This window comes from Macaca fascicularis, chromosome 4, assembly GCF_037993035.2.
Source record: "Macaca fascicularis isolate 582-1 chromosome 4, T2T-MFA8v1.1".
NCBI classification, from domain to species: Eukaryota; Metazoa; Chordata; class Mammalia; order Primates; family Cercopithecidae; genus Macaca; species Macaca fascicularis.
The window spans coordinates 84,782,751-84,798,597 of NC_088378.1; the positions used below are offsets into that span (position 1 = coordinate 84,782,751).

Sequence of the window (15,847 nt, forward strand, 5' to 3'; positions counted from 1 at the left end):
TAAAGTTTGTAACACCAAAATATTAACTTCTGTTTTTGATCACTCAGCCTCCATAGTTATTCATGTTGCATGATCTGATTCGCTCTTTTAGAATTTCTCATAGCGTCAGGGACTAGCTCAAAGTAACAGGAGCAACTGCTTCCTTCCATATCCCACATTGAGGAAAACACATTTTGCAAGCCGTCTTAAAGAAACAGGTCAACTTAGTTGAGGGATGAAACTTAAAAGCAAGCTTCGTCACAAAAAACACAGTTCAACACCACCTCGCCCGTCTGCTGGCAGCTCAAAGGAGAGAAAGAGAGGCCAAGACATACTTCACACAGCAGAGACTAAACGCCAGCTTTTATCTTTCCCGCTGGTCCTTAAGGGACCAACCGTGCTGATTTTCCGTCATGTTCCGCGCCACTTCCGTTCGCGCACTTTAATTACGTCAGGCGTCCTCTCTCGCGGTATCATCCGGTTGCTGAGGCCCTGTAATAAAGGTCTCGCGAAATTTGTTCTAGAGGTCCAAGCTTGCTTCTTAGTTTACTCCACCCCACCCCCAACCTGTCCCTCCTTTTCTTTCCAAGTCACAAAATTCTCCCCTTCCCTCCCCCGGAGTTTACGGCCCACCTCCTGTTTCCGATTTCAGCCCGGAACCGGAAGTGTAGTGGGCGGGGCCCAGCGGCGGAAAACGCAGCGGAGCCAGATCCGGACCCGGCTGTGGCCGCTGCCGCTATCCCCGCCACGGATCGCCGGGTAGCAGGACTGCGCGGCTCCAGCCTGAGGGTCGGTCCGGAGGCGGGTGGGCGTGGATCTCACCCGGATTGTCCGGGCGGCACCGCTCCCGGCCCCACCGGGCGCCGCGAGGGATCATGTCTACAGCCTCTGCCGCCTCCTCCTCCTCCTCGTCTTCGGCCGGTGAGATGATCGAAGCCCCTTCTCAAGTCCTCAACTTTGAAGAGATCGACTACAAGGAAATCGAGGTGGAAGAGGTGAGCGAGGCCCTGCATGGAGACGCCGGTACCGGCCCGGCCCGCCCCTGCCTCTGTCTGGTCCCGGCTCTGAAGGTGCCTCCCCGGCCCCTCTAATTCGCGGGACCCTGTGGGGTCCACCCGGGAGACCCAACAGCCTTCACTGACGTGGGAGTGGGGGTTACTCTCTGAGCTCAACTGCTTGGGAGTAGCTGCCTTTTTTCCTGTCTTGAGTACTCTTGCTTTTGGATTTGATATTCCGGTGATAAACAGGAGAATGAACTGGTGAGACAGTGTGGTCCTCCAGTTCTCGTATCTGTAAGTAGTAGTTTCAGCGAAGATCGTAGCCGTTCTGGAGTTTCAGTCCGCTGGACGTGAAGTTCTTAATGGCCAATAATTGTATTATGTTCGACTTCTACTTCAGTATCTGGCATGTAGGGGATGCTCAATAAATGCTTGTTAAATTAGTAGATCATCAAGTCTAATAAAGTGTTTCCCTTAGCATCGAATGGTTCTCAGTTTCTCCGATACCGCACAGCAATACTCGTAATGTTTAAACGCTCGGCTTTCAGTTGGGCTAACGTAGGTGAATTTCACCATAAGTAACACAGACTGGTCTACGATCAAAAGATGTTTCAAGTAGCATATTCTGAAGAGATAACGAATGATCGGTGACAATCAGAATATAACATTAGACTGGAAATCGCTATCAGAAAACCCATATCCTTTCTTTATTCTGCAGTAATTCATTTTAGAACAAGCTATTTCAAAGTGACTTTAAAGTGTTGCTTTTCAGATTAACAGAGAGGTAAATTGGGTTCTAATGACTATAAAATTTAGAAAAGTAAAAGCTGCATATATATTTTTTAAAGAGACTTTAGAACTTGTTAAAAACTTTGGCTGAAAATACTATATCTTACCATTTATTTGCCGTTTTTTTAATTTATTAAGCACTTGCGTTATATATCCCGTGAAAAACCTAGTGAAATATTATAGATTGTCAACAAGTTATGTCTACTTTAAAATTCTAAAATTATTTTTAAGTGTCAGCAAGTTCGAAGTAGTGAGATAACGTTCAACAAATAAATTTTTTTTTCCTGTGCATGTTTTGGAAGAGTAATGGATTACTGAATTATATACTTTTTATCACATAAAGTAACTTTAGAGATCATTGAGAACATCCTCATTTTACAAGATAATATGGTGGGAAAAGCAAGGTCTTTGGAATTAGAGGAAAGTTCAATGTATCAGATATGCCATTATTAGCTGTGTGATTTGGGGCAAGTTTCCTAACCCCTTTGAATTTTAGTTTTAGAAAGGGCTAATAAATTCTGTTTCATCTTATCTGCATAACAGATCTTAGTAGACATTATATGCAAAACACCTACCACAGGGCCTGACACATATTAGGAAACCTAGTTCCAGAGAGGAAATGTGACCTGCTTTAAGGTCACATGGCTAAAAGAAGACCTGTATTTTGAAAAGAGGGGGGAATGTTTTTAAGTTTTTTTTTTTTACATTGAGGCTATGATAAATTCCTTTTCCAGAAGTGGATAGTTGATCCAACTTTCATGGCTAATATTCTTTTTTAAGAATAAAAATTCCATGAGTCAGTATACAAGAATTGCAGTTTTTAAATAAGCGTTTACGTCTCCTCTGTGGTGAATTGCTATGCTTGTAGACTACAAATTGTTATATAATAATAACTTGTGCTTTATGGTCTACCAAATGCTTTCACAAACTTACTTCATTTGGTTCTTACAACCTTAGTTTTTGTATGCTACTTTCTAAAGCTTTTTACATTCTTGATTCATGGAAAAACAAATTACTAAGGAGGTAGTTATCATTTTGATGTTCTTCCCCTAAAGCTATTTCACTTCTGGTTAGGTTTCTGTGTTTCCAAGACCCTTCTCTCAATTTAGATAATGTTTCAATCTTTGTGTGTATGTGGGTGTGCGTGTGTTTAGGACATTTCTGGGGAGTAGGATTTTGTTTTTAGACGAAAATTTGTTTTTAATATTAGGCAGTCATTTGGGTTTTTTGTTTGTTTTATTCCCCTTCATTTTTAATACTCAGTTCATTTTTGCATTAAAGATTGTATTTGGATCTTTCTGATATTGAAAGCATTACATAATTTCCATCATGTTCTTCATTTGCATACATTAAACCAGTGTTACACAATCCAGAGTGAACCAAGGACACTTATTAGCTATTTGTCAACTTAGATTACACTTCCAGTTCAGTTGTAAGATAACAGAGGAAGATGACCAGAAACAAAAACTACTTTATGTTGCTTTCAATATTTTATATTGTATGAGAATATTACCTTCTAAATTAAGAAAATCATATTATGTATTTCTCAATATAATTGAATTGCATTATATCAATATAATTAGAAACTGTAAAAAAAAATAATTCAACCACAGGCCAAATATGCAATCATTTAGTAGATACATATTTCTAAGACATCAGCTGATCTTGCATTTCTAATATTGTAACTCAATAGTATTAGTTTGTCACATCTTAGATTCAGTTCAGTTCAATCAAATTAGGTAAAGTCTCAGCCTCAGAAATCTGCCTAGGTACTTTTTAAAAGTCATTTAGTGTTTACCATCTAGATCTGGCTGTAAAGAATATTGGAATAAAAGAGGGGATGGGTTGCAAGAAGTGTTACACAGGGTGGTATAGTGGAAAGTGTTCTGGACTGAAAATTAGAAAATGTAGATGCTGTACTGATTCTGCCATAATATATTTTTGTAACTTTGAGGAAGTCACCACGTTTTTCTGGGCCTGTGGTTACTTATGTAAACTGAGGGATTAAACAAGATCATTTAAGGTCTTTTCCAGTTCTAAAATGAAAACACATTCATTTTTTCCAGTATTTAACTGTTTTCTACAGTAACCTTAGAAGTTCTTTACGTACAGTGATCATGGTCTCCTGTAGAATTTAGTTGGTGACCAACTAATCCTGGGTTGACCTGGCAAATGATATACCATTTTACAGATCTTGACAAGCAGTCATAGAGTTTGACTTGCCAGAAGCTGCATGCCTAAGTAAATGGTAAAGCTGGGAATTGAATATGAGATTTCTCACTTGTGAGTCAGTTGCCCTTTCCACTGGATTTACAGTGTCACTCAGTACTTTCTGAAGTACTCTATAAACAAACCTAACATGGGAAAGGGGAAACAAAAAACTGATTTCCTTTTTAGTGTACTTGGTCCTGAGCATTTAATGAGCATTCTCATCTGTGCATAATACTCTGAGGTACTATAAAAGATGAATAGGGCTTGGTGCGATGGCTCCCACCTATAATCCCAGTACTTTGGAGGGCCAATGCGGGCAGATCACTTGAGGCCAGGAGTTCAAGACCACCATGGCCAACACAGAGAAACCCTGTCACTGCTAAAAATACAAAAATTAGCTAGGTATGGTGGCACAAGCTTGTAATCCCAGCTACTTGAGTGGCTGAGGCATGAGAATCATTTGAACCCAGTAGGCAGAGGTTGCAGTGAGCTGAGATCACACCACTGCACCCTAGCCTGCACAACAGAGCGAGACTCTGTGTCAAAAAAAAAAAAATAGATGACAGAAGAATCCTAGGATTACCTCCTTAAAATGTCTGACTTAGTATGATATGAGACTGGAGTAAACACAAAACAGTTAACCATAGACCACAGATTTAAAACTGTGAATATAGTGTAAATTAAACACTTAAGCCATAATTTGAAAATAGAGTTAATAACAGAAGGTTCCATTGAGTAGGGACAAGTTTAAAACTAGGTTTTGAATAAGGTGACCATCATGGGTTGGGAAAGTCACTAAGATGAATTTTCTTTGCAGTTGTTCCTCTGCCTGAAGTGCTGTTCCCCCAGAACTTAAAATGACTGACTCCTCACCAATCAAGTCCCACCTCAAATGTTATTAATACTTCCTTAGAGAAGCATTCCCTGAGCAACCTAGATCTTTGTCATTTCTATTATCTTTCATGGTACTTACCAGTAACTGAAATTGTGTCTCTCCTTCAGCAAAATGTAAGGTGCTTTATTCACTTTTGTAACCCCAATGCCCAGAATCTAGAATCTCTATAAATATTTGTTCAATTAGTACATGAAAGTATCACAGCATAATCATAAGAATTAAATGCCTATCTTGTTCTCTTATATTACATGTGATAAAACGAGCTAAGTTACGTGATTTGGCTAAGGCAACACTTACATTAGAAATGAGATCTGAGTCTTGTTTTAATGTCAACTCTATTATAGTTAGCAGATACTTTTGTTTAGCAGGGATAAAAGATGCTGTAAAGGGCCAGATGCTATGAGTAAGCCACGAATGGTAGGTCTTTACTACAGAGTGCTAAAAAGACCCTATTTACAATAGTTGCTTTTGAAAAGGAAGACCCATAATGCTGACCTCAACTATAGTGTAGGAACAAAGCTACTGTATTGGACACATAAAATTACTGCAGCATTTGTATGTATTCTTCAGCCTTGTTAAGGAGACACACAAAGGTTTTGTTTTAAAAGCTAAAATATACTACCAAGAGGAAATATAGATAGAACTTATACAGTTGCATGTATTTTGTAGGTTTAAGTTATAAATATATGGGGAATTGGTATTAGAGAAAAACCTAATTTATAGTGGTCTAAACAAACTGAGTACGTAGATTTGTTAGTCACTATTTAATTATAGATACCTAAAATAAATACATTCTTTGATGTGAAAGTGACCACTGATTTCAGTAGAAATCTGGAATTACTAAAGAGGTAGCTACAGAGATAATTTTTGTATTGTACATGTGTAGCTTAAAAGATAGCATGAGCATATTATTTGAAATAAAAGCCTAGTAAACGGGTGAGATGTATTGTGGCAGGTATTAAAAGACTGCATGAAAAATTCAGAAGAAAGCTTGAATAATCAAAGCTTTACTTTTATGTTATCAAATCCATCTTGTCAGCAGATGGCAGTTCCACTCTACCACAGTTTATTAATAGATATTGAAGTTCTAACATAGTTGGAGGCTCTAAGTCCTAACTAATAAATGTATGATCTATGCTTGTTCTGTCATGTTCTGCATTTCTAGCCAGAACAATGCCAGTATCACCAGGGGTCCATTCAGATAGTTCATAGAACAGAGCCAGATGAAACTGAAGCTATGGTTACTGAACTAAAAATAACATGAATTCGGAACAATTAAAAGAATTATTTAATAATAAATTAAGAGCACAAAGGCATACATCCTTTTCCATTTAGTTTAGGTTAGGTGTGTGTTTGCTTGTTTTCTTTAACATGACTTGTCTGAAGGAATGGGGTCATCTTGCATCATCAAGAAACTAATTTTTAAAGGAATTTCTTTAAAAATAACACATACACACAAAACGTGACTTTTGTTTTTGTGCCTTCAATAGTAATTGCATGGAAATATTCTATATACCATCTCATATTCTTCTATATTTTTATTAAAAAATTAAATTTAAATCTACTTAATTGTATGAGACTAAAGTTTTAGACCCAAAACAAAGAGGATTCAACCATAGGGGGAGCAATGCTTATCATAAAGTAATTAATCAAAAACATTGTGATTTAGAAAACATTCATAAATTTAGAAGGAAATATTTCCAAATTGACCTCCCTTTTATAACCAAAGTCCTTTTTGCATTCCTCTTGTTTTTCACAAATGAAGGGTCATGAAGAATATCTGGAATATTTATTTGTAGATCAACATTTTAGTTGGATGCGTATGGTAGGGGAGATACTTGTAACTTGATATGTTCTCCTTTTTACACTTTTGATGAAAATTCATCTTTGGGGAAAAAAACAGTCATTTAAAATAATGTTGGGCTAGGTACGGTGGCTCACACCTGTAATCCCAATACTTTGGGAGGCCAAGGTGGGAGATTGTATGAGACCAGGAGTTTGAGACGAGTCTGGGCAACATAGTGAGACCCTGTCTCTATAAAAAATTTAAAAAAACAGAAAAACCGAATTGTTAATTATAGTGTGTCAAATAAACTATATTATTTAGAAAAGAATACAATTCAGAAAGCATGTTTGATTTGTGAACTTGGACTAGAAATTTAGTAGTAAATAAAAAGTGGCCTTCTTTCAGTGGTTTACAACTTGAATATTAAGTTTTTTCATCGTTTACCTCCATTGCCAGTATGTCTCAAGAGTGGCCATATATCCCAGTTTTTTCTATTGATCTACCATATGTCAAGAAAAACATCAAATTTGCTTTCTGTAGTTTGTAACATTGGCTTATTCCTTATCTAATAACGTACATAATCTCCTTATGTGTTTTTAGGCTTGGCCTTGGTAGTCCAGACATATTATTATTCTACATCTGATCTTCTCCACCATTTTATGTTCTTGATTAATACAACAGGGAAATTTGTTACCAAGATATTTGCATTTGAAACATTTTCTTAGAAGTATATGTTATATATATATTTTTTAATCTATACACATGTAAGGTTTTCCCCAGTCAGTGGAGTACTGTTTTACATAGCCTGAGAGAGGTGGAATGCAGACAGTAATGAACTTTCTTAACGAGCGTTTCCTGTTGGAGCAGTGGTGTCCACAATTCTTTGTTTGTCTCCTACTGGTAAAACAAAACACTTTCTATTTTGTATACTCAGTTTTCAGTGTGTATGTATAAAATATTTTTAAACAATGGGCGATGAAAGGTTTCATACTATCATTTGATCATGGCTCAAGTTGCAATAAGTACTTTGGAAATAAAACCTTTCTAAAATGTGAGAATTGACTTAATTAAAATGAGATAATATCTGTAAATCTACTTAACTAATGTCAAGTAAACTACAATATACACAAGTGAGGGACCGATAATGGAGTCAGCATTTGACATATTGAACTTAATAAGCCTGTAGGGCCCCCTGAGTCTCAAACCAGTTTTAAATACATCTTGAGCTTGGGCAAAACCTGGATGGGTGAGATTTGAGAGTATGAAGCCATGAGATTAGAGAACAGATTCAGAAAGAAAAGGGACAAGGACAGAACCCTGGAAAGTAGCAGCATCTAAGCTTTGGACAGAGGAAGGAAGAATCAGTGAAGGAGGCTAAAATAAAACTCTTTCTTAAGCAGAGACAGGCAGAGAAGGGATTGTTGACAGCCGTCTTTGGAGACTACCGTAAGCCCTTTATACACAAGCCTTGTATTAACCCAACTTCATTCTTTTTTCTTAAAGGAGATTAGGGCTTTTTAAAACCCCCTTCTAAACAGCTAAAAATCTGATTCAAATATAATCTTTTGAAGAGTTGATTGTTGTTATCATACTTGCTACCTTTGAGTAGATTTTTCTCTGTACCAGGCACTGGACCAAATCCTGTGTGTATCTGGCAGGCCTCTGTTTTGTTGGCACCATGAAACATACCTGAAAGCTGACTCTGATTTACTAATTCCATGATCCTTGAATAGGTAACTTCAGTTCTTGGAGCCTTGGTTTTCTTCTCTCTAAGGTTGGAATAAAAAATCCTATATATTCATGGGTTTATGGTGACAGACTCCATCATGTTTGTAAGAGCTTTACAAGTTATAATACATTATTAAATATAAGGTTGCATTATTGTTATACAGATAATAAAATTGCATTTCTTTAGAATGTTATTTCTTGAAAGGAATGAGAAGTATATTGGAATGCCCTGCCTTGCTACATAGCACCTTCTGCCACCTCTAATTCCCATTCAGATTTCTCCCTTAGAGAGCTAATATCAGAATGCAAAATATACCAGGAAACAACTTTATTTGTTGTATATATCATCTAATTATTCTATCTTCTACTCTTGTGGATATATGCTTATAGTCTTTTTTGTTTAAAGCACAAAACTCCTGTCTATGGCCAGGTGCAGTGGTTCACACCTGTAATCTCAGTACTTTGGAAGGCCAACGCAGGCAGATCGCTTCAGCTCAGGAGTTCAAGACCAGCCTGAACAACATGGCAAAACCCCGTCTCCACTAAAAATACAAAAATTAGCCGAGTGTGGTGGCACAAATCTGTAATCCCAGCTACTTTCGAGTGGCTGAGGCAGGAGAGTCACTTCAACCAGAGAGGCAGAGGCTGCAGTGAGCTAAGATCGCGCCACTACACTCTAGCGTGGGTGACAGAGGGAGACCCTGTCTCAAAAAAAAAAAAAACAACAACAACAACAAAAACTCCTCTCCTTCTGTCTCTATTTCTTACTTGTTTTTAAAAGTTCAGAAATTTAACTATTTTTCTGTAACTACTATTTAATTATGTCATTCCTCTTTTCAACTCAGTAGAGAAAAGCATTTAATCTTGCCACAACAAAGATATTTACAATGTAATACTTATCTCTTTTAAGTATCTTTGTATTCAGAAATTTCAAGATTAATTCGGTTATTTCAGAATTCAGTCTTCCCTCATAAGGATTTTCTTTTTCCCTTGCTCCTACCCAAGATGACTTATGGGTGCTGTGGAAAGCTTCCACAAATAGTATCAACAGCAAGGGAGGGCTCTCTGGTCTGTATGACGGCTTCCACTGAAATATTTGCCTTATTATGTATTGTTAATGGATTAGCCTAATGCAGTGGTTTTCAAACATTGAAACTACCTGGAGGGCTTGGTAAAACATGGATTGCTTGACCCTACCATCAGACTCAGTAATTCTGGGTTGCACCCTGAGAATTTATATTTCTAATAAATTTCCAGGTGATGTTGATGCTTCTGAACCAGAGACCACACTTTTAGAGCCATTGGCATATGCTTTCACTGTCCTTATATCTGCTTTCCTCCTGAAATGTGTTTTTATTTTGGCTTCTCTGACGCTGTCCTAGTTTGCCTGCTACCATATGGACTGTTCCTTCCTATTCCTTGCCCATTCCTTCTCCTCTCTTGTGATCTAAATGTTGAACTGCTTCAGAGCTCAGTTCCTGGACTCCAATATCTCCATATTTATTTTTGGTTACCTCTTCCAACTGATTGCCTAGAAAAACTGACTACATGCTAATGACTCCCAAGTTTGTATCTCTTTGACTTCTCCATAGATCCTGTCACTCACGTTTCTGCCTTCTTACTTGATATCTCCTCTTGGATATCCAGTAGGCATCTTAAACTTCATATGACTAAAACCAAACTCTGAGTTATTTTAAAAAAAAAAAAAAATCTGCATCATTCTTATCCCTCAGTAAACTGTTGTCCAGTCTAGGTGTTTTCCTTGATTCATCTCTTTTCTTCTACACCTGTCCTGCCCCGATGCAGAGCATCAGCAAACCCTATTAATTCCACCTCTAAAACATGTCCCAGGTCTGCCCGGTTTCTGCACTACCATTGACCTTGCCCTCGCAGCTATTGTTGCTTGTTTGGACTGCTATAATGGCTTCCTAATGTGTCTCTATTTATATATACTAGCTTCCCTACAATCCTTTCTTTAAATAAGAGCTATAATGATTTTGTTTAAAGTCATATAACATCCTTACTTCCTTGAATCTTTTCAGTTCCTTCACGTTGCACTTAGACTGAAATTCAAACTCCTTTTCATGGTTGGTAGAGCCATTCAGGATCCAACCTCTGCCTGTCCCTCCAGCCTTACCTTACAATCACTCTTCCCTCCCTCCACTATACACCAGCCACACCAAACACTCCAAGTATTTTTCTAGATCATTACTAAAATGTCAGCTTTCTCAGTGAGGCCATGACTGACTACCTTGTCTAAAATTGGAGTAAGGCGGAGTGCATACATGTGTGTATACACACACAATTACACTCCTTTTCTTCTTAGCACACAACTCCCTTTTTATTTGTCTCTTTCCACAAGAATATAGACAATGAGAACAAGGATTTTGATTTTGTTTGTTCACTCTTGTATCTTCAGTGCCTAGAATAGCACATAGCCCTTAGATGGGGCTCACATATTGAAGTGAATAAGGTAGTGAGGTTTTTCTTTTCCCTTAGGGCAAAGCTTTATATTCGTTGTTGGGTTTTTTTTGTTTCTGGTTTTGGTTTTGGTTTTGGTTTCTTTTGGTGAGACGGAGTCTAGCTCTGTCACCTAGGCTGGAGTGCGGTGGCATGATCTCGGCTCACTGCAACCTCCGCCTCCCAGGTTCACGCCATTCTCCTGCCTCAGTCTCCCGAGTAGCTGAGATTACAGGCGCCCACCACCATGCCCCACTAATTTTTTATATTTTTAGTAGAGGCAGAGTTTCACCGTGTTAGCCAGGATGGTCTCGATCTCCTGACCTCGTGATCTGCCCGCCTCAGCCTCCCAAAGTGCTGGGATTGGTGCATTGTGTCATCCGAATGTCAGATTAGTAACCTCTTTATATGGCCTTTTCAAACTGCCCGGCCTGGAGCTGCCACTAGTCTCTTGGCCATAGCATCCTATTTTTTGTTGTTGTCGTCGTTCTATGTGGCATTTTTTTAGAGTCTGATTTTTTTCTTACTCATCTTTTGTTTGTATATCGATTGTCTTTTCTCCTTCTCCCCTCCCTCCACATACACTAGAAAATGCATTCGTGTAGATCAGATCAGAGCCTTTGTCTTATTTCTTTCTGTATTTCTGTTGTCCCAAACAGTAGCTGGATGTAGTAGGCACTAAAGAAATATTGGTTTAAGGAGTAAACAAATGAAGTTCATCATTCTTTGAACATCAAGCCTCACTTGCATCAGAAAGCAGAAGACCTAACCCATTTCTCCCTGCTTGCTGACTAGGCCTTCCCCTTGGCTTTCATTAATCCTCTGAAACCCAGCTGTGTTCGTCATTAAGTATTTGAGCTAGCTACCATCCCACAGACCTCTCATGTAGGTCTCAACACTCTGCCCTACCACAGCCACCTTCCTGCAGTCAGAAGACTCCTTAATTCTCAGTTACTTTGCTTTTTGCTTCACAAGAGTTTTTCTATATCCCTTACGTGTTCTACTGGGGCTGAGGGAACCCGAGGTAGGGCCTCCCTCGGTCTGTCTTCCTTGCCACAATCCTTACTCCTTTGAAGCTTCTGGTGTTTGCAGAGCATATTCTGTGAGGATGCCTGCTCTTGGGGATCTAAGTGAGAAGAGAGGGGTATGAGTCTTTTTTCTCTTGAATCCCTACGCTAACCTTATCCTGAAAAGGGGGAGGGAGGAGTTTATTAGCCTTCATCATGGACCCTTGCCTTTGGCTCTCTTCAGCTGGTAAGTGTTTAAAAGTTTTTAAGTACTATTATTTAGTCTTTAATTTCTTCTCTACCGCACTTTCATTCCTTGAAGGCAGGGGTCCATTCTTTATATATATTTTTTCTTCTTATCCCCAGAGTATCTACCTTTATGCTATTTTTTAAAATGGGAAGTCATTTTTGATACACAGAAACTTAATTCTTTAAGTATTAACTGTGCTTATAATCTCACTCCTTTGAATTCACAGCAGTTATTATTTCTATCATATATTTCAGGTCAGTACAACCTTGGACATCTTCACCTTTCTTTGTTATAATTTTAGACCCTGTCATTTCACTGTACATGTGAAATATCTTATGGCTCTAATAAGAATGGAGGCTTCTTGATCCCCTGGGTTCATCTTACAGGGATGGGCCTGTTTTGTATTTCAGGGTGTTCTAGAAAATTGCTTTCTTGAGCAAAAAGGAGAAAGTTTATCGTGTCCTCATTTGGCCACATTTTGTTCCCATGGCTTTAAGTCGAAAGCCTAGAATCAGCTCTACTCTCATCACTAGGTGGCACTTGTGAATTACAAATAGTCAAATGAATTTTTATGACAAACGTGTGATTCACAAATATAGATAATGTTTGGAATCCCTGCATGGACATTCTTCAAAATAGAGAAAATGAAAGAAGGGGATTCCTAGTAAGTACTAGTTGCTGTGATGTATTTATAAATACATGGTTGAAGAATAAATTACTTGATAATCATTTTGTATTTAATAGTAATATCAATAGATATAGTCTGGTCTCCATGCCTGTGTTCTTAGACTAATGTTGCCACAAAGTTGAAATTTTTTAGGACCTGCTTGCTATTCATCTTAGTTTATTGCGAAAGAAATGAGTACTACAGGTCAGGCGCAATGGCTCACTCCTGTAATCCCAACATTTTGAGAGGCTGAGGCAGGGGGATTACTTGACTCCAGGGATTCGGGACCAGCCTGGGCAACATAGTGGGATCCCATCTCTACCCAAAAGAAAAAAAAAAGAAAGAAAAGAAATGAGTACTGTAGCTCTTTACACTGATTCATACCCAATTCCAAGCACTTACTGTTCTTCGTAGTATTTGAGGAAATACCTGGTTTTAATTTACAAATCCTGTAGACATTCACCAGGGAAAACGTCAGCACTTCTGTTTTACTGTTGAGAAAACAGAAACTCAAACTTGTCCACCATTAAGAGCTAATTGGTGGACAGAGCCCTGCATTCAAACTCAAGTCTATTGGATTTCAGAGCCTGGGTGTGCTCTTTCATTTATTCTAATGGTACCAGGTAGCCAGTACCCTCTATTCACAATAAAGTAACTGAATGGCAAGTACAAATGTTTGATGAGAGTTGTGAAGGAGAACAAGAACCTAAACCACAGAACACTGAGTGCCCAGGGCTAGGACGAGTAAAATGGAAAGTCATCAAAACAAAGATTAGCTACCAGAGATGTTGGCCTACTTTGCAATTTTGCCTATAGGCAGCTCCATTTCCTTTAAGCCACTGATGAACAGAAGCTGAATATAGAGTATGTTCATTATTACGTGCTCTAGGCTTCAAATCCTGCCTTCTCTGAATATTTTCTGACCATCCAATCTTGGGCAAGTTACCACCATGTGACTCCATTTGCCTTCCTTTTAAATGGAAGAGGATTAAATATATTAATGCATGAAAAGCACATAGAATAGTACCTGGTACATAGTAAATATTCAATAAATGTTAACCATTTGAGTGGATTTAGACATTGAACAATATGGTAAATGTTCATTCTGCCTTATGTGATTCATGAAGTGGAATTTAAGCTATGGCTAGAGTGGCCATACACATCCCAGTTTACAACTAGTATCCTAATATTATTATTATTAATGCCCCCTCTTTAATCTCCAAAGTGCCCTCAGTTAGATAATAACTCATTTGATCAACTAGCTATAGTCAGCTTTGTTATAGAAGAGTTTTGTGCCAGGAATTTGTTCATGTAAGTCTAAAGTGAAAGTTCCTCCAAGGGAAGATACTAACTTCTGCTTCCCGACATGAGGCTTTATATATGTTACAAATTAGGATTGGTAACATTCCGGTGTTACACTACCCAGCATCAGACTGCACTTTAACACTTGCTAGCTATATAGCCTTGGGCAAGTTAGTTTACTTCTTTAAAGGTAGGGACTTCAACTGTAAAATGAGGATAGCATTAGTACCTTCCTCTAGGCCCGTGTAAATGAGATATGTAAAGCATTATTTAAGTGCCTGCTATATAGAAAGTACATATAAATATGGTTAGAGATGGAGATTTTTCACTAAAGAAAAAGGCCTTGATACAAAGTGCTTAGGTTCATTGGAAACTGAGAGATTGGAGTAGATGGTACTGAACTAAGGTCCTTTCACAATGATAAAATCTAATGAATTTACTCTAAGAAGTATCAAAAGCTATTTTTGTTTTCTTCATTTTTTTATATTAAGGAAAATGTCAAACATTTGTAAAAATAGGACACCATGAGAGAGCAATGAACCCATGCAGTACCCATCAGTTGGCTTCAACAATAGTATGACACATGGCTGATCTTTATTTTTATGACTTTTGAAAAATAACTGTAATGGGATATATTTTACACATCATAAAATTCACCCATGTGAAGTGTACAATTTGGTGGGTTTTGCAAATTTACCAGGTTGTCAGCCACCACCATAAATTAGGTTTGTTTGTTTTTTTTTTAAATAATTTCATCACTTTGTCAGGATACCAGCTACTCATTTACTGTTAATTCTTATTTTCACCCTCGGACCCAGGTATCTATCTATAGATTTGCCTTTTCTGAACATTTTGTATAAATGGAACCATACAACATGTGGTCTCTGGTGTCTGACTTCTTTTGCTTAGCATGTTTTTGGAGTTCATATTGTATATGACATATATCAGTAGTTTTTCTTGTGGAATAAAATTCCATGGAATAAATAATACTATATTTTGTCTGTCCTTTATGGCCAGTCTTTTTAACATCTATATTTGTATCCTTTCTCCTCCACTCCCTATCCCTACTGAATTATTCAAAGGCTATTTTTAATTTCTTAAATATGATAGCTGAAAATATTTATTATATGTTCCTGCTTTTTGTTTTTCCAAATCATCTTCTGTGTTCTCATTCATCTTGCCTGTTTTAGTTTTTTTTTTTTTCTCCGTTTAACAAATCACTTTACTTTGTTCCTCCGTGTGTCTTTTTTGGTTTTTCTTGAGAATGAATGGGTGTACAGAAACAAACTTTCAAAGATAGAGACAAGCGTGCATTTAATTATCTTCTCACTTTAACAAAAATTCATACTCGTTCAGTGGCAAATCCAGGTACTGTTGATTTCCACTTTTTTTTTTTTTTAATTTAAAGTCTTAAAGATTGGCTTCAGTTTTTTATATTGGGCTGGATCTATTTGATTCCGATTCTTGTGGTATTTTTTGTTTGTTTTTTTGTTTGTTTAACTCAGGTTGTTGGAAGAGGAGCCTTTGGAGTTGTTTGCAAAGCTAAGTGGAGAGCAAAAGATGTTGCTATTAAACAAATAGAAAGTGAATCTGAGAGGAAAGCCTTTATTGTAGAGGTAAGTTGAGATGTCATTTCTTTTGTGTAGTTCTGCACTTAAGATACTCTGTGAATTTAATATTATGAAAAAGATTGGTTTCTTAGATGTCATTTCTTTGTATACATGAACATCAGCAATTTGGTTTAATCAAAGGTTAGTGCTGTAGGAACATTTTCT

The 15,847-nt window shown here is 37.7% G+C and overlaps 1 protein-coding gene across 8 annotated transcripts in view; it reads left to right on the forward strand.

The window, feature by feature from the left end:
- Nucleotides 1-646: 646 nt before the first annotated feature.
- Nucleotides 647-15,847, forward strand: part of MAP3K7 (mitogen-activated protein kinase kinase kinase 7) — a 72,534-nt gene continuing 57,333 nt past the window's right edge. For all 8 annotated transcript variants that reach the window (XR_012434433.1, XR_012434432.1, XM_074039019.1 and 5 more), the window contains exons 1-2: nucleotides 647-974; nucleotides 15,578-15,688. Coding sequence is in view for 4 of the 8 variants with exons in the window: in XM_005552334.4 (XP_005552391.1) it covers nucleotides 855-974; nucleotides 15,578-15,688 (231 nt within the window). In the remaining 4 variants the exon portion in view is untranslated. The remainder of the gene's footprint in view (nucleotides 975-15,577; nucleotides 15,689-15,847) is intronic.